This window comes from Lissotriton helveticus, chromosome 5_1 (genome assembly GCF_964261635.1).
Source record: "Lissotriton helveticus chromosome 5_1, aLisHel1.1, whole genome shotgun sequence".
NCBI classification, from domain to species: Eukaryota; Metazoa; Chordata; class Amphibia; order Caudata; family Salamandridae; genus Lissotriton; species Lissotriton helveticus.
In genome coordinates, this window is record NC_136065.1 from 558,550,401 (window position 1) to 558,573,209 (window position 22,809).

Here is a 22,809-nt window from a genome sequence, read left to right on the forward strand (position 1 = left end):
TTTCTACTGTTTCTCCACATTCCTTTTATCCTTTGCCTCAACACGAACAAGTCAGACGTGCAGAATTCAGAAACAACTCTTTTATCCAACTTTTGCATCAGCATCAATTAGTGGTAAACACTACCAATTGTTGGGTGTGTGGGTTAATGCCACATACCATGGATAAGGGTATTCCGTACTTAGTTCTGCCTTATAGTGCACAAGGGTCAGCTCGAGCATTACAAACTATGTTCCGTAGCGCACTAGATTCCTACCCCCATCGAGAACCACGCTCAGCAAACTCTGGTCCTGGCCCGTACCACAAGACTCTGGCGAGAGCTATTGCAGACTTAGATAGAGATATTTTTGACGCATCGCTCATCCCAGAGGAAAAGGTGCGAGCATATAAGGAACTAAGTGAGGCTGAGTACAGCTTATCAGTGGGTGAGAGGCAGCTTAAAAGCTCGCCACCGATATGGATTGTACCTCACCTTGGTAATTTCTGCTTGAAAGGTCTTGGTCGAAATCCGAGAGCTCAGTTTGGGGAGAGTGCTTGTACCGAGACGTATGTCTTACCGACGCTCTCTTCCCCTGTCTTCCTGCCTGCCAAGGGTACTTACTTTGTATGTTATGATCGAGCTTATATGTGGTTACCTCATGACTTCTCGGGTACCTGCTATATTGCGAATCTTTTGCCTCCCACTTTCACTGTGGCCTCTGATTACCACAGAACTAGAATTGTAAGAGGTGCGGTTAGCAAAGAAGATACTTCCGGACAAGAAGCGGGAGACTTCTTTAAGGGTTTCCTACCGTTCTGGGGACCGATGGTTAATAGCAGGAACCTGAGGCAGTTAACTCGTGTAGTGGAATCAACTGCCAACATAACTGCAAATGCCCTTGGTAATTTGACAACCGAGCTCCAAGTGGATAGACTGATGACGTTGCAGAACCGTATGGTTCTAGATATCGTTCTAGCAGATAGAGGTGGGGTTTGTAAAGTCATCCATTCGAGCTGCTGCATATTCATACCTGATAACGCTCCGACAGTTTATCAAGCCATCTCTAAGTTGCACAAAATTTCGGAGTCCATACACGTGGACGAAGGAAATTGGACACTTCTGGGATGGTTTTGGGGTCTGATATCGACTTGGGGTTGGAAGATTCTGATGATCATAGGGGTTGTTGTGACATTTCTGTTCTCATGTTGTCTTTGTGTGCAATGTGGTCCTGCCTTATGTGGCCTTTGTGCTACGACGTGTATAAGACAGCCTGTTGTCACCAAAGAAGCATTGAAGGATAGAATAATGTATCAACAGCATCTGGATGATCTGATGAGTATCGAAATCGATTATGATTCCGACTAGTGCTTGCCTACATGAGGGCAAAAGGACCGTCTGAGGTTCCGTAAAAATTTTTATGATGTTCTGGGCATTACCGAATATGGACGAGTTTGGTATCTACGAACCGCAAATGACGAGTTCGGCAAGTGTGCGAATTTTCGCTACACTACCTGCCAGGGTTCGTCTAATATTACATGTTCTTTATCTGAACCCTCGGGTTCCATTTTAGATACGGCATCCATTTTGTTTCTTGCCCTCACGTAGTCAGCAAGCAGGTAACTGTTCGCCCCTTTGACCCTCTCGTTCCCAAGCCTTGCGGAAGACGCATATTCCTTTCATGCGTCTTTATGGCCGGAGGAATGACACAGCTAAGGCAGATGGCTCAGCTTGAGGGTAATCTGGCCGTACCGGCCTATTGTGACAGCCTTGCAGGCGATGGGATCCAACTCTTTGATCCTACGATCATGCTTCCGATATTACCCCCACACTCTTTTCTCTACACGTGTCTGACTTCCTTGCAGCTGCTCTTGTCTCTCCTTCTTTGTCATTTACAACTCTAATGGGTGTGCCTAATGGTGGGAAGATGTACTTTTACAGTTGGGAACCGGCATGGCTATTGTAATTATGTTCCGGGATTCTGAACACATGAAAGCGACCCTTTTGAAAACTACTGTGGGAACCGGATTGTAATCTTTTTTCCACATGTTATGCAATGGCAACATTCTGTATAAAAGAGAGCGACCTACAATACAATTTGAAGCAGACTCTCAGAACCTACACTCCATGTACTTCTTATGACTCTTGTTTCCCTGCAGTAATAAAAGCTGATCTTTGACGCCGAAGGAAGTGTCCCGTGTCTCTGTAGTTTGTGCGCCGAAACAGGTATCCCATGAAGGTTATAGGTGTTGTTCCCTGGCACCGCTGGTACTGTTAAAAGTCCAGTCCTTCACCCTGAGCGCTAGAACGCTCAGAGATGGCGCCCACAGTTCCCCTCCCTCACAAAGATGGCGCTCACTGCCCCCTGCCTCCCTGGAAACGGGACCCGCTAAATAGCGGTGGGGTAACACAATTAACGTACACTTTTAGACACACCTCCCACCACAAGTTCTAGAATTGTGAACTTTAGAGCTGGGGAGCTACATTCGAATCTCGGCATCAGCTCAACATCCTGTGATTCCAGGAAAATCGCTTTGTCTCCCCGTGCCTACCACAAATGAATGTGTTCTTCTGTAATGTAAATTGTGCTCATGCCATGTTGTCGAGTTCGCGCTATATAACATTGCAAGGAAAAATAAAGTAGGGAAACTCGAGTTCACACACTACTGAACGCGCACTCTTAAGTGCATCAGCAGTGCACTGTGAATCGGAGCGTTTCACAGGCCTGTCACAGATAAGAAATGCTATCAAACGAAATCCTACAAAACAATATGCTACTGGCCGGCAGCAATTCATACCTGGACAACGTCGGGACGGGCTGCTAGTATGTAATAAAAGTAGAGTTTATGGCTTGGCAAGGGGTTTTAAATGGCAAGTCGACATGACCGTGTAAACCGCACAAACAGTCTCTGCAGTGGCAGGCCTGAGACATGTTTTAAAGGGCTACTTGTGTGAGTGGAACAATCAGTGCTGCAAACCCACTATTAGCCTTTTATGTACGGGCCCAGGGCACAGGTAGTGCACTCTACTAGGGACTTACAGATACATTAAATATACTAAGTGTGGATAAGTCAATTAAACCATGTTTAGGGGAAAGCACATCACTTTAGCACTGGTTAGCAGTGGTAAGGTTCTCAGATTCTTAAGGCCAACCAGAAAATACAGCAAGAATCAGAGGTAATCAGGCAAAAAGTTTGGGAAAGACCACCCTAAGGCTGTGAGGTCTGAACAGGTTAGCCCCATCGACCCCACATGACTGACTGAATATCAAACACATGTTTCCAAACTCTCACCCCTTCAAAATTGTAGTCTCAAGATGATAAATGTGCTTTAAATAAACAGCAAATCAGTAAATACATCTATTATGTCTTAAGAAGTGTGTGCATCTCCGCCTTTGAAGCGATATAATGCTAATGTCCGCTCACCAACATAATCATGTCAATGTAGTTGCAACCCATAGTATTGGGATAATTGTTGTTTGTGGCAGTGAATCCTGATGTAGTCACAAGGTGATGGTGTACGACTTGTGAATATCATACATGTGTTTACTCCTTTACACAATTTATTTACCTCAGCATTTGTGTTTTTCCTTCCTCAGCCCATCTGCCAGGCTGCATACCAGAACAACTTGGATGAAGTTGTGCAGCTGCTGCAAGAAGATGAGGACAACCTGAACACAAAGGACAGCTATGGTGGGGACACCCCTCTCATCTGTGCCTGCCGAAGAGGGCACATAAGGATTGCCCGATACCTCATCCATAGGAATGCAGATGTGAACATGAGAAATAACGTAAGGTCAAATAAATATAAAAACGAACATTAAATTAAAATGCCATTGACTTTACCCCTACGACTTGTATATTTTACGGTACTATTGTACTGCAGTGTCTGAGAGTAAATACTATGGACGAAAAAATCTGAATGATGGCTCTACTACGTTTATTTCACTTTTACAGTATATGAGAAGCTCACATGTGATCCAATAATTTTTAATGTACATAATATTAGCTCTTTCAACGCTCATTGATAAGGCAGCACCTATCGTCTTCACACACTCCAATTCTTTAGTAGGGATAAATATATTAAAGGAACAGTAGTACCATACAGAAGTCCTGGTTTAATGTTTGATGGACAGGTACTCTGTCACAAATGTGACGGATGTAATTTCCACCCATTTTACAAGTTCATTATATCCTAAGGCATGTGTAATATGGCGGACAGGATATGCGTCACATTTTTGACCAAGTACTTGACTGCCAAATTGTAAATTAGGCCCAGGTTTCTTTGTGTCTTAGTAATTAACTCGACCCAACGATTTAAGTGGACCGGGTCCCTATCGGGCTGTACATTTTTGCCCTCACTTTCAGAGTGAAAAAAAGTTCTTTACTCTGCAGCAGTACCACCCTTCACTGCCTTTTATGAATAGTTCTTTCATAGTCTCATCGTATTAGAACTGAATCATTTTCAACATCCTATAAAACGAAGCTTATGCGACTAACGCCCATTGACAAAGCCAATAGTCCTGGCTTGTTGTGTAATGTTACTTGTATATTATTCCGGGATGCAATGACAAAAGCAACAAAATACCATTCGGGCGGCACACTATACTAAGCACAGATTTTTAGCTGACCTGTTTTTAAGCCACACCCTTAATTACATTAGCTGCACCCCTTTGAGAACCCTTCCTCCCCCCCATTTTTTCAGCCAACTTAAAGCCCTGACTAAACCTGCCTGAACCACTATACTTTGCACAGAGGAGCATATGCCTATAGGGAGACTTTACCGTTTTCTAAGTACATATACAACTGAGCTTTCTCTGTGAATCTGATTTGTTTAGTAAGTGATGAGAGATTCCTATGATGACTGATTGTTAATGAACAATTGTCTTTCTTGACTGACTCACGTAATGTGGCAGTTCTTACCACAACAATATTGTGACCTGGAACATGGCTGGGTTTTCCTCCCCTGTAGAACAAAGTGGCGTCCAGTAATTAGGTGTGGCTTCTCCACTTTACCTTTTCAGCCCTAGCTCTTCCCCACAGTCAAACTTGAAAATGAACTTTCATTAAAAAAACTGGGATTGTTGTGTGAGTCAGTCCTGTCCTTCATAGTACATCCGTACTATAATGCAAGGTTGAAATATTCATTCCAGTTGTGTCATTGAAAGAGAAGGGCGCTTTCATTTTGGCATGACCCTGTTTTCCTGTTTCTATCAATAACATGTTACCTCTTCAACACCTGCTCCTCATCACAGATCCCAGACGCTCGACGTGGCTCATGGCCAGAAAACAGGTAACTGTACAAGTCCATCAACTGTTACACAAAATAGTAGCCCCTCAGCATAAGGACATAAATATGGACTACTTTCCTGTAAGCCCTAGTTGACAGTTTCCCTCAAGTTGTCTCCAGATACAGACTGTTGCTCTGTAGCTAGCTAATTTACCATTTGTTTCTTTTTTTAATTTTTATTTTGTTTGGCATATGCTGTGGAAACGTTTTGCTTCTATGGTACTGATGGGTTCAAATCCAGAACCCAATTTGGATTATTTATTATTTATCAGGATGTTCTTAGCCAGAAAGACATTCCAGAGGCTTGGTGGATATTTCTTAGACAGTAGAAACGATTCTACTGTTCAATGCCTTGCTATTAATGGTTAGTGAACTCAGGTTTCAGGATAGACGTTGACTAGGTCTTTGTTAAACTCCTGTGAGAGCTGGAGTGGCAGGACTATACAGGGTCACTAGAATTATGCATCAATGGAGGACCAGATTATGTGGCAGGAATAGCAAAATTAAGAAGCAAGACGGTGCACATGATGTTGCGTTATGCAGTCTATTCGTGGTGGAATTATCTTCCTGTTTTGTTTTTAAACACTTATTGATACAAAAAGGATTACAGTGCTATGCAGAATTCGAAGGTTTCTTAAAAGAAGAGTATACACATTCACCAGATCCTATTTGCTATCTTTTTCATCAACAAATAACAACTCACTGCCACATGCATCAACATTTGGATTTGCGATTCCTAAATAGCGATTTTTAAGGAATCGCTATTTGGGAATCGCAAATCCTTATGCATGTAGGAATCGCAAAAGAAATTGTGATTCCTTAACATTACCTGTTAGCGATTCGCAAATTGAAAATCGCTATTAGGTAATGTTACTCCATTCATTCCTAGGCCCATAGGAATGAATGGCAATGCATTAGCAAACTGCGGTTACCAAATTGGTAATCGCAAATTGAGATTGCAATTCCAAGGATGCCATGGATCTAAGGTCGCCCTGATGAACCCCTCCCAAAAAGGTAAGTGTGCACATGTGGCGTGCGCACACACATGTGTTGGACACATGTCACTTTCAAAAATGCACTTTTGTGCATTTTTCAAAGAATGCGCAAATTACCTTCAACTTGAAGTTGATTCTAATTAGCATTTTCTAAATGCACAGTTTGCATTTAGGAAAGGCTTGATGTATCGTCTTTAGGGAATCGTAAATTGAGATCCCCTAAATGAATTCACAAAAATTTGCGATAACCTAATTTGCGAAAAGAAATGGGTTCATGCATCAGAATAGGGCTTTTTCTCTGTCGCAAATGGGCCGTTGCAACCGGAAAAAAGCTTGATGCATGTGGCCCATTGTCTTCCATGGAAGCACAATAACACTATTTTATTAACACTGGCCCCACTAATTTCCAGAGTAAAATAGTTTATTTAAAACATACAATGTTGCAGAAAACAAGCCTATATGTGCACCCTTTACCGTATAAAAATTACTCTTTTTGTTCTGTTTAACCTAGGGATGCTTTGCAAATGGTTCTGCATTTTGATTTAGCTCAGTGCCCACACTAGATCTACAGATCCACTTTTTTCCATTAAGAAATTTCTTTTCAGAACAATATTTTGTTTTACATATGTATAATGTATGTGACTTTCTACGGGGCATTGTAAAAATGAATACAATGGATTTTTATAAAGTTTTTGGTTTTAATCTACATTGCGAGCCATCTGAAAATAAATGATGTTTTGAGAACAGTGTACCTGGTACCATGGGAAATTGCATGATTAATGAAGCAAAACATTTTTGTGGACAAAGAAGGGCTTGCTATTCTTTTTTTTTTTTTGTGTTAAATAATTTTTATTAAAGATAAATAACACAGGAATACAAATATAATATTCAGTTCCGATAAAGATATGAGTATACAAGTATACAGTAATAACATCTATAAAACAAGTGAATTAAAGATAGAAGATTAAAAGATTGTATAACACTTATACTAATAGTCCTAATAAATGACTACTAAATAAAACATAATAAAAATAGGACTTAATATTTGTACTGGTATACTAAGAACCTGCGTAAATAGGAGAAGGCATACTATATTTAAGAAAGTTATTTTTTATAAAAAAAGATACAGGGAGGGAACAAGAGACCGAGGAAGATAGAAAAAGAAGAAGATTGAGGAAAGGAAAGAAAAAGAAAGAAAAAAGAGAAAATATTGAATATAGAAACTATGAAGAAGGTGAATCTGATGATAGAAAAGTAGTGAATGGTAGCCATAGTAGATCAGATTTAATTTGTAAATGAATTGAAGCATGAGGCACCAAAGCAATTCTAAGTTCATCACATATTAAATTCCACCAAAGTAAAAAGGATATTTTAGAGTTGTCTTTCCAGCATGTTAATATAACCTTAAAAGCCACAGCAATAAATACATCAAATAAAATTGATTTGGCGGTAATTTGATCAAAGTCAGGCGACATAGTAACCAAAAAATACATTGTGAATGTTAAATTGAATCTTATAAGAAAAAATCAATATACATTTTGACCATACATCTTTCCAGAAAGCATGAACCTTAGGACAATAATAAAGTAAATGTATTAAAAAACCTTCAGCAGTAAGACATGACCAACAAGATGATGAGACTGATTGAGTGAACTTGTATAAAAGGAGTGGAGTAATAACAACTCTATTATAAATAAAATATAAGGATTGTGTGATATTTGCAGCTTTGGATGTCTTGAAGAGTTTTTGCCATAACGTGTCCCATTGAGAGACAGACAGTGTTTGGGATAGATCCTGTTCCTATTCTAGCTCAATATTTGATTTATCCTGTGTGCTTTTAGCTGTAGATAACATTTTATATATAAACAGGGCACTGGGAATAATGTCAGAAGAAACTTGGTACAAGGGTGTATCAGGAGTGAATGAAGTTGGAATTAGCTGAGAAATGAAATTCTGTAAACATCTCTGGAGTATTGGAGCTAAAATGTTATACTGCTGAATACATGAATCAGGTAAATTAAAGGTCTCTTGCAACTGATGGAAAGGTAAGATCATATTATTGACAATCATTTGATTGACATAAAAAAGACCGTTTTCTTTCCAATGTTTGTAATAAAATGATTTATGATGAAATTTGATGTGTTTATTAAACTATAGTGAGGAGGCAAGGAATAATTGATATTTATCAAAATTCTTAAAGAAAAGTGTATGTAAAAGATATTGAGAATATTTCAAAATTGGATTTTTGGAAATAAAAGTATAATTAGTCATGTATACAATATCCTGTACTGATAAATCGTTGAACAATGAGCATTCAACAGTGTCCCAGGAAGGTTTAGGTAACTCCTGATAGTCTTTAGACATAGCATAAAATTGACGGATCAGAAAAGCATTATGATATAGTATAAAATCAGGAAATCTGACACCCCCTCGGTTTTCGGACGAAGCAATTTGGACATGGCAATGCGTGCACGATTATTATTCCAAAGAAACTTAGTAAATATAGAATTAATCTGCGTAAAATAATATTTGTGGATTTTGAATGGTAACATTGACAATGTGAACAGTATGTGGGGAACAATCATCATTTTAATTTCATCTAGTCTGCCCCACCATGATAAAAATAAAGGTGACCAAAAATTCAACAAATTGGTAATTTTAAGTTTTAAAGCAGTAAGGTTATGGGATAGTGCATCACGAATGTTAGAGGAAAATCATGTGCCTAAATATTACTTTTTTTGAGGACACCATGTAAAGTTGGTAGAATCAAACATATGTCTATAGCATGAAGGGTTTAAGGGTAAAATCTCAGTCTTGTAGAAATTTAGTATATAACCTGAAACGTTAGAGAATGATGAGATTTCATGTAAAAAGGGGGGTAGAGAAGAAACAGGATTGGACATATAACTAAGAACATCATCTGCATATGCAGAAAGTTTAATTTGGTGGGATTTCAGAGTAAAACCAGTAATAAGAGGGTTACTTCTAATTCGTTCGAGGAAGGGTTCCAAACATAACAAGAAAAGTAATGGGGAGAGGGGGCAACCCTGACGTGTACCTCTTTGGAGAGAAAAATATGGGGAAAAAAGACCATTAACACAAACACATGCTTTTGGATTTATATATAATAATTTGACATATGAGATACACTTTTGCCCAAAACCAAACCATTGTAACGTGCGTATCATGAAATCCCAATTAATTCGATCAAAGGCTTTTCCTGCATCCAAAGAAAATGCGGCTAAGGGAGAGGGATTATTTTTTACTAAGAGTGAAAATATTGGAAAACATTGTGGCATTATCAGAAGCTAGACGTCCTTTAACGAAGCCAGCTTGACCTGGTTTAATGAGAAAAGGAATAACTTTCTCCAAACGGGAAGCTAATATCTTTGCAAAAATTTTACAATCCTAATTGATTAGTGACATAGAACGAAAATATTTGCAAAAGGAGGGATCTTTGTCTGGTTTAGGGATGACAATAATAAGGGTTTCTTTAAAAAGTGCCACAGGCCTTAGAATTGGATGAAAATGAATTTAAAAGTTCTAATAATTTAGGGGCAAAAATTGAAGAGTAGGCTAAAAATAATTCCACTGAAAAGCCATCAGGGCCAGGAGCCTTCGGTTTTTTTTCAAATATTTGAGAGCGTCAGATATTTCTTGAAGAGAAATATCCTCCTCTAGTGGTGTGAAGATATCTGGGAGAGCTTTAGGTTTAGGAATATCTTGGAAAAAAGAAATAAAGTATTCTTCCGAAGGCTTAGTAGTTTCTGTGTATAAGAGATTGTAATATGATTGAAATCTACTAATAATATCAGAATCAGATGAGAGGAGTGTATTATTCGTTTTTGCGTGAATAGGGCTGATAATTTTACGTTCTGATTTGATTTTTAAATAATTCTCTAGCATTTTCCCTGCTTTGTTTTCGCTTTCGTGATATTTCGATTTAACCTTAAGGAGGATGTTACAGGCATTCACAGTAGCTATTTTATTCAGGATGGATTTAGCTTTAATTAACTCTTGTAGTGATGAAGAGGATTTGAATGAGTAGTAGTTGTGTTCTAAAGATTTGAGTAGTGTTAGGGTTTCTTTATATGTAGCATTCATTAGCTTTTTTTTTCTTTGAAGAGTAAGCAATAGTGAAGGCTCTAAAGGATGCTTTAAATGCATCCCAATTATTGTGTATTGAGGTATCTAAAGAGTTATTAAGTACAAAAAAATCATTAATAAAAGAGGTCGCTTCTGAAATAAAAGTGCAATCTGATAAAAGGTGATTGTTAAATCGCCAGCGGCCTTGTTTGCATGTGGTGATAGATAAATCAATAGAAGTAAAGACGAGATCATGGTCAGAAATAAAAATAGAAATAGAACTAATTTCAGATGAGTGGACACAAGGTAATAATGATTTGGAAATTAAAATATAATCAATACGAGACCTAATATGGTGTACATGAGAAAAAAAAGTAAATTGTGAGGTATCTGTGTTACACGTTTTCCATGTATCAAATAGGGTGCGAGATGAAATGGCGGATTGGAATGATTTGTGGGTTTTGTCTGGTTTAAATTTGCATTTGGATTGTCTGTCTGAAAAGGGGTCCAACCAGTTATTAAAATCACCACCAACCACTATGTTAGAATTAGATACAGATAATAGTTTACATTTTATAGAGTGCCAGCATTCCGGATCTGGTCTAACAGGCCCATAAATATTGAAAAAGGTCATTTATCTTTTGTTAATGATAACATCAACCATCACCCAATGACCATGAGGATCACAATCTGATGACAATATTTGGGCATTAATAGATGTTTTAAACAATATAGAAACACCACCATAACGATCAATAGCAGGAGAAAAAGCAATTCGATTGACCCATTGGCGTTTGAGTTTAAGCGATTCTACATCATTACAATGGGTTTCCTGTAAAAAAGCAACTTGGGTGTTAAGTTTAGCTAAATGAGACAATACCTTTTGACGTTTGACAGGATGACCTAGACCACGTACAATCCGCAAGACCACATTAACCATGATGTTGGATTAGGGGATACATGAGGAAACAGGAACACAAAATTGCATAATCAACAAAGAAAAAGAAGGAACGACATTGTTCATTATGTGATGGGGAAGACGCATTATTAAAAGTAAAACATTTACCATAAAACAAGACTAAAAGTGAGACAAAGCGATAAGAGTAGAAAAGAAAAAAGGAGAAAAAAGAGGGAAGACACAGAAGGAAGAAGCAAATAAACAGATCAAGGAATAACATCCAGATCTGTAAAGAGAAAAGAAATTGAAAGAGGAGGAGCATAGTGACGCCAGAGGACACGGACTACCGTATTAGGTACAAAGAAGAGGAGAAAAAGAGAACCTCATGAATATAAGAAAAAATAATAATAATCAGAAAACATTTGAGTAAGCATGCTTGTTGGAATCAAGTTGACAATCTTAAAATATAGAGAAGTCAAATATTAGTATCCATTCCATGAGATGAAAGATTATGAAGGTAGTGTTTAAGTTTTTCCGGATCATCAAAGGAACGTGACCGACCATCATGTGTAATTTTACAGAGACAAGGATGGAGGATTCCATATTGGATGTTGAGATGTTTCATCTGAGGACGTAAAGCAAAACATTCTTTGCATCTGGCGTTTGTTGCATTGGAATTATCTTGAGATATGAAGATATTATGGCCCGACCAAATAGATGACGTTTAAGTGTTACAGCCTTCAAAACGTGCATCATCTCGGTGAATTCCGGAAAGAGCAATATGATTCCAAGTGGTTTGGTAGCGGTAGGGTTTTGACTTCCCAGACGATGAGCTCTTTGTATTTTGAGGGGACTTGTTGATGCCTGAAAATCTAGGACCTCTGGAAGGAATTTCTGTAAAAATGATAACATGTAAGGACCTTCAATATTTTCCGGAAGTCCATAAAGGCGTAAATTATTTCTACAATTGCGATTTTCAAGATCCTCAGTATGGATTTTTAACTTATGAATTTCCTGTTCTAGGAAGGGAATCTTTGCAGATGTTCCGACCCCCACTCACCTGCAAACACACAGGTACCACAGGAGCGAAGATGGCCCGATTCTCCCCCAACAGTGCCTTAACCCCCGAGCAATATTCAATGATAGTCACCCGAGTGGGCAACGCACCCGGGGGAGAACCGGTTACCGTCAACAATGGTGGTAGTACAGGTATTCATACGGCCATCCTCTAAACTGCAAGCATACCACATCTCCATACCCGGAACATACTGCAGCAAGAAGAAACAAAGAATACAACAGATATTAGGAAAAAGAATGGACCCAAAATATAGCGTCACCCAGTAACACCCCTTCCACCTTATTCTTCACCTACCCAGAGCAGAGTGTAGTAATGCTCTAAAGAAATTCTGCAATCCAGAGGTTTCTTGAATAATGATAGGAAGGAAGGGGAAAAGGGTATCTACCAAAGATTATCCAGGCAAAATCCCATAAGCTCCAGGTTCTCCTTATGTGCGGGAAAAAAAGGAACACTTCCAGAAAACGGGTGACCAAAAAAAAAACGCTGGTAGTAAATAACAACAGTCCCAGAACCACTATCTCAGTGCACTGAAGAAAAGTAAAAAATATAATGTTCTCCCAAAAAGAAATGGAAAATTTCTTTTTCCTATAGTCCACAAAATATATCTTGCTCGTTCTGCCCTCCAAGATATTGCTCCACTTAGTCCAATGTAGACAAAATGATATTCCACGAGGGGTCTGCTGCAGCCGGAAAACAGACAAGTCAAGAAGAGCAAAGGAAAATCCAATCCAGGGCAAAACAGGAATCCACAAGATAAACAACCGAAGAGCAGAGAAACAGGGATCCAGACAGCAGGACGCCAGGAAAACCGAGCCGAAGTACTTCCGGGACCAAAAACCGTAAGAGAACCCAAGCAATGATAGCAGTGAGCAGGGGCTTCAAATACGGACTGAGGCCCCACCCCTCCACCCCTCACAATGCCGGTAGCTAGATGGGAACCTCTCTCAACCTACCCGCTAACAGGATAGAATTCCTGCCACAACAGGACCACCCACCACTCCCGTCCACACTCCCCCACCCGCTGGTTCCCGTCCACACTGTCCCGCCCGCTGGTTCCCGCCTGTGATGTCCCGCCCAGTGGTTCCCGCCTGCAATGTCCCGCCCAGTGGTTCCCGCCCGCAATGTCCCACCCAGAAAACAGAGAAGAAAAGAGAAACACCACACATGCTAACCTCAGACCGCAACAGCAGAGACATCCTGTATGTCACTAACTCGTTGTTCAAGTTCCAGTACCTTTCCTTCCATAAAATCCATCTCTCCTCAATCTGTTTTAGTTTTTCATTTGTAGTGGACATAAAGGGTTGAAGACCACAGACTTCATCCAATATAGAGTCCAAAACAGGATTCTGAGAGGAAAGAATAGGAGAAGGCGGATCGTTTTTATGCCTTTTTGGTTTTGTACCAGATAAGGAAGATCTAGCAGTGTCGAGATCGTTAGCCATTTCAAATTGCAAAGGAAATCACCAAAAAGCTGGATTAAAAGAGAAGAATTCCCAAGAAATGCCATAGAAATTCAAAGATAAGAAGGTCGTAATGACAGTTCATTCAAATGAGACAAAAAGTTGAAAGTACCTCCAGTGAGCAAGAATAACAGATGAACTTCAAGTGGAGCGCCTCAAATAATGAAGGATAGCTTTGTTTGAGAAGAAAACTGCTCCATTTTCACAATATATTAGCATGTGCATGGAGAAAACGTCGTAAGTGCGAGCTATACAGTTCTCAGAGGAGATTGATGCAAAGGAGTAATATGAGGTGGTAATTTGATTCCACCATCGCTGCAAAACGGCAGAAATGAATGAAAGGTAGCATTTTGGAACCACCATCACTGAAAAACAGCAGAACTTGGCAGAGCAGAGAAACGCGAGCGTAGCGACCTAAAATGGAGGCTGCGCGCGTCTCTGTGAGGAAAACCATTACCGCAGGACTAAAGCTGACTCATAAATGGCAGTAATCTGTTCCAAAAGCGGTATCCAGACTCACTGCATCTTCCGCAAGACAGGTCTGTCACTCACCGCTTGGGAGACCAGGATATGAGGCTCAAAGTACGTCGGAGTCCTACGTCAATGCGGAGCTCACAGCGGGTCCGCCATGTTACCTGGGCGTGCAAGCCACGCCCCCCCCTCGAAAAGTACGTCGGAGTCCTGCGTCAATGTGGAGCTCACAGCGGGTCCACCTTGTTAACTCGGCGCGTAAGCCACGTCCCCACAGGGCTTGCTATTCTTAACCTGTTTGAATAACTAAGCAAGAACAGAATACCTTAAAACAGAAATCAGCACATGAAGGGTGTCCATTTAACTTTTATGCAGTGTATGACACTGATGTACCAAAATCGTCAATCTGTTTGAACTAGACATTTTTTGTTGAAATCTGTAATTTTTGCAGAAGCAGGTGGAATATGGGGCAAATTTTGTGAATTCAAAATTACACAGAAAACAGCACGGTTGAATAATTATGTTTTCCGGTGGACTTGAGTATGTGTCTGGAGAACTTGTCGCACAACTGGGTATGGTAAATTTCCCTTGGTATCTGGGTTCATCGGGCAAAAATATACCTTGAATCCTCCGACATTTCGTAATTTTCTCTACATTGATGCGCAAATGCAGCTGAGATATCTGTTGAACCTACTTTTGTAGTATCAGATTCTCTCTCGATTGATTCCATGTGTCATGCCTAAATGGTTAGTTGCATGAGTCCTGTTAACTTAATTTGGTATTAATGGCCCTGACGTCTACAAAGTTTATAAGCTGCAACAATCTGAGGAAAAGAGTTGTTGCCTCTTTGTGACCAATTAATTAAGCAATAACAGATGTACTGTCACATTTGTCCTTGTTGCCAGTTTCTTTGCAGAAGATTTTCAAAATAATAAATGTATAAGTTCGCTCTCAGACTCTGCTTTTCATGACTCCTTGCTGATTCTACCCCCATTCCTCTGCTACACCTTGACCCCCAATTTATGGGTTCCCATAGTTTTTTGTTCCGTTTCAAAAAAGAAGAGTTAGCGAAAGAGAAACAGTGACAAGGGGCAATTTTTTGGCAGGAATAAAAAATAAGCAGCAGGGTTAAATAAGGTGGCATGAGGTGGAATCAAGAATAGTAGCATTGGCATCGGTAATCCTGGCACTCAACGGCACTGGCTGCAAGCTTCTGAGATGCACTTTGGGCCCAGGACACTTATTCTTTTGCAGATTAAGCCATGGATGCCTCCCGTGCTGGACACAGACAAGCCTTTCTGGATTTTTGAGGGGTCTGCTTTCTAAAGGAAAAGACACACAATTGAAAGGGGGCAAGGAAAATAGTTTTCTTTTTTATAAGACATGCTGTAATTTAATAAATGTCATGATAGTTTCCAAATTGCGCATCTTGTGGTGGGCGCATTTCTATGGATGTCAACCCACGCCGGTAAAACTCGAGGAACAAGACCCTTTCAATGACACTCAGTCACGCGAACACTGATTGGGGTATTGCAGTAGTGGCGCATGACAGGGCCTGCCTAGTACCCACGGTCACTGAGGACACACCTGGTGGGCCGGGCACGGAAAGGCGCTTTTGAGCTCCATTACTTCCAAGTTTGTCTGCCCGTCCCAGTCCTAACTGGGTGAAATTCCCTCATCGAGAACAGAAATTTGAAGAAAAAAAACACTGTGGTGGGGCAATGCCTAAACCGGGACTACATTGTCTCTCTGAAACACCACAGCGGTCTCCTCTTGCGATGGAATGTGGTAACTACAGTTTTATACGGGACACCAGCAACTTTTTAGCCAAGATACAACATATCATTTGGGATCAAGACATGTGGCTAATCTCGCTTGATGTAGAAGCGCTATATACGAGCATTGACCATGTACACGGCCTCTCTGCCATTAAACATTTCTTGACCAAACGACCAATCTCCCTCTATGAGCACAACAAAGTCATCTTGTGTCTCATAGAGTGGTGCCTATACAACAATTATTTTCTATTTGGTAAAGAGATCTTTAAGCAGCTGAGAGGAGTAGCGATGGGGGCCTGTTTCTCCCCCCAGCTATGCGTGCTTGCACGTTGGCTGGTGGGAGGAACAGGTCCTCGCCTCTCAACACCACCAATGGATGGATAATAATGTTAAATGCTTTTTGAGATATATAGATGACATCTTTATAGCATGGAAAGGTACCAAGGAGGAGGCCATACTATTTGTACAAAACATCAACAACAATTCCCTCAATCTTTATTTCACTGCCCACATTGATAAACATAGGATACAGTTCCTTGATGTGGAAGTCTACATCTCTGAGTCCAATATCAATACGACCCTGCATAGAAAAACCACAGCAGGGAACGCAACTCTCCATGCGTCCAGTGTGCACCCTAAACACACAATTGCTAGCATACCATATGGGGAGATCTTGAGGCTGAAGAGGATTTGTAGTTTTCCAATTGACTTTGAGTCTTGTCTTAAAGATATGTTGACATGACTTAAAGCTAGAGGCTATTCGGACACCATCCGTAACCAAGCCATAGCAAAGGCCAAATCTAGAACTAGAGAAAGTCTGTTTCCAAGTGCTTTGAAAGGTTTGGCATTGGAGGTACCTTCTGGGCTGAGGGATGAGTGTCCACGTATGATAACGACATTTAGTAGCAAAGACAGAAAACTTAAGGCTATATTGAAAAAGAATTGGGCAATCATTCAAAGTGACCATGTGTTGAATCTTAAACTACCAAGTAATCCCATTATTACATTCAGACGGGCCAGAGGTATGGGCACTATTTTAGATAAAGCAGCCCCAGAATTAAAATCTAAAACTCCTTGGCTACAACCCTCTAAAGGCTTTTTCAAGTGTTCGAGCTGTCGTGCTTGTAAGTTTGGTATCAACACTTCTTACTACTCCACCCCCTTTTGTGTTGATCCTAGGCCAATCAATGGCAATTATAACTTTAAAACCGATTACGCCGTCTATGTCCTGACATGCACCTGTGGCCTAAAATACATAGGAAGTACCAAGCTTCAGGTGCATGTCAGGATACTACAACACTTACGTGCGATTCTACACAATGATCCGGCCTACCCGGTTGCCCGCCACTTTAGAAGAGTCCACAACAATGACTTATCATGTTTAAAATACTTTGTGGTGGGGGCTATTCCACACTTAAAAAGAGGGGGTGACCGCAAACGTTTACTAAGACAACTCGAAACTAGAATGATACTTGAATTCGATAGCCGTTGGCCCAATGGATGAAACAATATAGAAGAGATGCACCATATTTTATAAGGGTCTTTTCTACTGGTAGACTACCTAAAGTTACTTTCAAGTCCGCACCACCACTAGAGTACACACACTCCCTCTTAGTTAGATTCCCTATTGGAGGTTGAGTTGGTGATTTGCAATGACTATTTAATTATCCACATTGTCAAGAATGTAGTTTTCTTATCTAAATTGACTTTAACTGTATCTATATCTATCTGGTCAACATATTTATTGTGATGACCACTAGTTATTCCTTGATGTAAATATTTGTAATATTATATTCAAAGATAGGATGTATTTTCTGACTACCTTATTATACTACTATTTATACAATATTGCATCGATGTTTTGGACTGTGTTTTGTGTATATATTTATTACTTATTCATATTTATAGGTTGTGGGTTTTAACTTTATGATACTTTTTTACTGATCTTTTTTAAGAGGTAGATGAAATTCATTGGAAATATAAAGTTACTATATCTCAGGGATCTGAGATATTCTTAAGATGAAAAGGATCTTATCTCTTGATGTCGACAGTATTGCACTTTATTCTGCTTACTGTGCACATATATTTGCACAATCTAATTGCACTTTTTCATCTATTTCTGCTTTGCTGAATTTGGCACATGTAGTTTATGACTACAGAAGGCGCATTCAGTTTAGGGTCTTAGAGTGAGACATAATTATGTATTTATACAGTTATTATAAATCAATTTACCAGCTGTATGAATAGGTATCTAGACACAGTTTTAGCTTATCTGTTTAAAACGTGTATTAGTATTTACCTTTGTCTGTAATTGCGAATCTTGCCACATTGGGATTTATCCTGAAAGTTAAGTGTGCAAAATTAATGTTGTAAAACTACAAGTGGTAGTATTTCTTCACTTTTTTAGTCATGTGATAGGTGATGTCACTAAGAGTGGGTGTACACGCATTCTAGCAAATATTAAAAAGCATTTTCTTTGTTGTAATGTTGCAGTGTGAACAAGGGCGAGTTAGCCTGAAACGCGTAGCTATTCTCTGTGTGGTTGCAACAATTAACCATCTTTGCTGATTCCTGTGGTCCGTCTCCCTCGTTTGCCGGCGTGCTTTGCTGCCTGAAACGCTGCGAAATTCGAGGAGGAGCTTGTGTTTATATATATATATATATATATATATATATATATATATATATATATATATATATATATATATATATATATATATATATATATATATATACGCACACGCACACGCACACGCACACGCACACACACGCACACACACACACACACACACCTGGGATAGCCTCAGGAGCATACTTCACTAGTTTGATACTAATTTCCATTTGTTCTGTCCCTTTTTCATTCTCTGGCAGGCGCGTCTGTCACCAGGGAGCGAAACTGATGTTAGGAAACACGTTCTACAAGATATGTCCTCGCTAACTAAATTTTGACCTTGGGCGTGCTTAGTAGCAGTTTACATAGTGGAAGAATGTCAAAAGAAGCAGTGTATTTTGCACGGTGCATGCTGACAAGCTGTATTTTCCTTGATTACAGAAAGAAAGGACGTGTTTGCACTACGCTGTGAGGAAACGGTTTACTTTCCTTGACTACCTGCTGATCATTATCTTGATGCCCGTGCTGCTCATTGGCTACCTCATCATGGTAAGTGAGTGCCCGTCTGGAAACAGTCAAGTAACGCACCCTCAGCACTTATTAAACTATCACATTTTGCTTGCAGTTACATATACAAAAATAAAGGCTACTTGCTAAGCATTCGACTTAAAAGTATGTTGTTCTGTAGTATATGAAGTGACTATTTGAATGACCAGTGTTTAATCACATGCCATCACTCCGCAGGCGCAGCCAATAATACCAAGCATTCATAAAGCCAATAGGTCACACCTTAGCAAGCATCTGATTGCTTTTCTTTTTTTTTATCGAAAATATCTAATAGGCATTACAAGTTTAGAAGTAATAAAAAAAAGTTAAAATGACGCCATCGAAAGATGCCTTACATACGTTTCTAATAAATAAATAAGTGCAAAATGATTGATCTCAAAAATAAAAAGTAGAAATGAATGCAGTGTTTGGCCCAATAGCATTGTCACTTGAGGACTACTTTTTAGGTGGATGTGCGCAAGCAAAATGCCGTCATTGAAGAGGCCCTGTGACAGAAATGGGCTCACTCATTGGTCTAAGCTGTATGCGGTAGTGGGTGGAAATAAAATGTGAATGGCACTTCAACAGCCCAATGGATTAAAAGCAAAAAACACAGTTGATGGACAGAATGTAGAACAATGTCATACATTCACCCCAGTACAAGGATCTGGGCCTAAATCCATCGTTTTTTTGCACTCCACACCACCCTGGGTTAGACACTGGCTATATGCAAATCAGCTCTGACCCTGTGCCTCATGGGAACAGTCCAGTCCGAACTACCAAGCCATGTCTTTCCCAGACCGGAATCAAGCATCCAAGGACCGGTTTCTGGCTATCAGCCTTCATTCAGCCTAGATAGCTTGACTCCAGTGGTGTGGAGAGCCTGGGACTCACGTCTGAGCATACCCAGCCCACTCGGGGTGAAAATTGCAAAAAAACACAGTTGATGGACAGAATGTAGAACAATGTCATACATTCACCCCAGTACAAGGATCTGGGCCTAAATCCATCGTTTTTTTGCACTCCACACTACCCTGGGTTAGACACTGGCTATATGCAAATCAGCTCTGACCCTGTGCCTCATGGGAACAGTCCAGTCCGAACTACCAAGCCATGTCTTTCCCAGACCGGAATCAAGCATCCAAGGACCGGTTTCTGGCTATCAACCTTCATTCAGCCTGGATAGCTTGACTCCAGTGGTGTGGAGAGCCTGGGACTCACGTCTGAGCATACCCAGCCCACTCGGGGTGAAAATTGCAAAAAACACAGTTGATGGACAGAATGTTGAACAATGTCATACATTCACCCCAGTACAAGGATCTGGGCCTAAATCCATCGTTTTTTTTGCACTCCACTCCACCCTGGGTTAGACACTGGCTATATGCAAATCAGCTCTGACCCTGTGCCTCATGGGAACAGTCCAGTCCGAACTACCAAGCCATGTCTTTCCCAGACCGGAATCAAGCATCCAAGGACCGGTTTCTGGCTATCAGCCTTCATTCAGCCTGGATAGCTTGACTCCAGTGGTGTGGAGAGCCTGAGACCCACGTCTGAGCATACCCAGCCCACTCGGGGTGAAAATTGCAAAAAACACAGTTGATGGACAGAATGTAGAACAATGTCATACATTCACCCCAGTACAAGGATCTGGGCCTAAATCCATCGTTTTTTTTGCACTCCACACCACCCTGGGTTAGACACTGGCTATATGCAAATCAGCTCTGACCCGGTGTCTCATGGGAACAGTCCAGTCCGAACTACCAAGCCATGTCTTTCCCAGACCGGAATCAAGCATCCAAGGACCGGTTTCTGGCTTTTCACCCCGAGTGGGCTGGGTATGCTCAGACATGAGTCCCAGGCTCTCCACACCACTGGAGTCAAGCTATCCAGGCTGATGAAGGCTGATAGCCAGAAACCGGTCCTTGGATGCTTAATTCCGGTCTGGGAAAGACATGGCTTGGTAGTTCGGACTGGACTGTTCCCATGAGGCACAGGGTCAGAGCTGATTTGCATATAGCCAGTGTCTAACCCAGGGTGGTGTGGAGTGCAAAAAAATGATGGATTTAGGCCCTGATCCTTGTACTGGGGTGAATGTATGACATTGTTCTACATTCTGTCCATCAACTGTGTTTTTTGCAATGGATTAAAAGGGCAGCTTGAAAGATGGTTATATGTCTGTACGTATTTTTATTCGTTTTAATAAAAAAAAACATGCGGCTCGTGAGACCAGACCTGAATATATTCAGTGCAATGCATCGAAAAAGTGATTAGTGATCCCATTTTCTTATTACGGCACGGCCTGATATCAGAATGTGCCTGTATTAACTAAATAATGCATACGAGTTAATTAAGAAATGCGACTTTCAAATGTACTATATAAGGGATAAAGTACCCCCTGCCGTACATTATAAGGATATTGCAATTCACAGAGGAGTTCCATAACCATATAGAGGAATGAGGCAGAAGGCCGAGTCCCTTTATAAGGTTATGGAACTCCGAGGTGATTTTCAATATCCTTATCATATACGGAAGGGTACTTCATCCCATATAATACATGGGCACAACATCACCTTTCCCATAGACCACTTGGTGGATAGCTCTTTCGTATGAAAGAGAGAGCATATTTGCGGACATGAAAAGTACAAATACAACCTCTAGTGCAAAATTGAACACATCAAAAACCTGTTAGATATTTGCTGCCAAAAGTTATTAGAAACACTTTAATGCAAGTCAGGTTTAAAAAAAATAAAAAAAAAGCTGCAGTAATGCAAAATGTTAGGAACATGGATACAAATTCTAACTTTTCCATAATTATCTAAGGAGTGCAAAAAGCAAACATGTTCTTTCTGCTGGTCACTGTATGCTAGAAAAATAGAGCAGAAGAAAGAAAAGCAATGTTTCATTTCTTTAAACAGCTTCTCCATGACCTGAACTGTGTTTCATCTCGGCTGCTGGCTCCTGCAACAGGCATTGTGCCAGAACTCGGCTGCAACAACTTATTACATTTAAGTTCTGACGTCTTTTCTTTATAATTGGCGATTGGGTGTGTCACAAGTCACCGATTATTAAGAAATTAGAGATGGACATTTATACAGGGATTGCAGAAACCCATATATTATAAGGAAATATGTCTTGCATATTAAATATCAGTAAAGTAGCTATTATTATTATTAAATATAGATTGTAAGCATCTGCTCTCTTTTCAACTATTTCCTCTGACATAGCAGGTCTTTCCACATCTAATATTATTGCAAATTTTACCCCTTTGCTTCTGGTGCCACTTCCACAGCTTATTGAGTTGTGAGCCGTATTTCTTCTGCTCAACTTTTTATTTCTTCCACTGGAGCCATGTAGCTCCTATCATGCTGCCAAGTCTATCGCCCACCCATCATCCATCGATGGAATGAGTTCAAACAGAGCTCTGAAGTCACTCTAACTTGTTTTCTGTCGTCTTTGCTTCCTCCACTCATCTCGTAGCAGTGCTTCCTCCTACTGGCAATAACCTGAACTGCTGCCAAGCTATTAAACCAAAGGGGAAAAAAAAACTTTTAACTTAAAAATGTAAAGCAAATGAAGGAAAAATAGCAACACATCTGGTAGGCACTGATTTAAATAGAAAACC

The 22,809-nt window shown here is 40.2% G+C and overlaps 1 protein-coding gene across 1 annotated transcript in view; it reads left to right on the plus strand.

Annotated features, from left to right (window-relative positions):
- Window positions 1–22,809, plus strand: part of ANKRD22 (ankyrin repeat domain 22) — a 294,066-nt gene that overhangs the window by 199,086 nt on the left and 72,171 nt on the right. Inside the window, exons 2-3 of the mRNA XM_078641011.1 lie at window positions 3,574–3,765; window positions 19,083–19,190. Of these exons, the coding sequence (XP_078497137.1) occupies window positions 3,574–3,765; window positions 19,083–19,190 (300 nt within the window). The remainder of the gene's footprint in view (window positions 1–3,573; window positions 3,766–19,082; window positions 19,191–22,809) is intronic.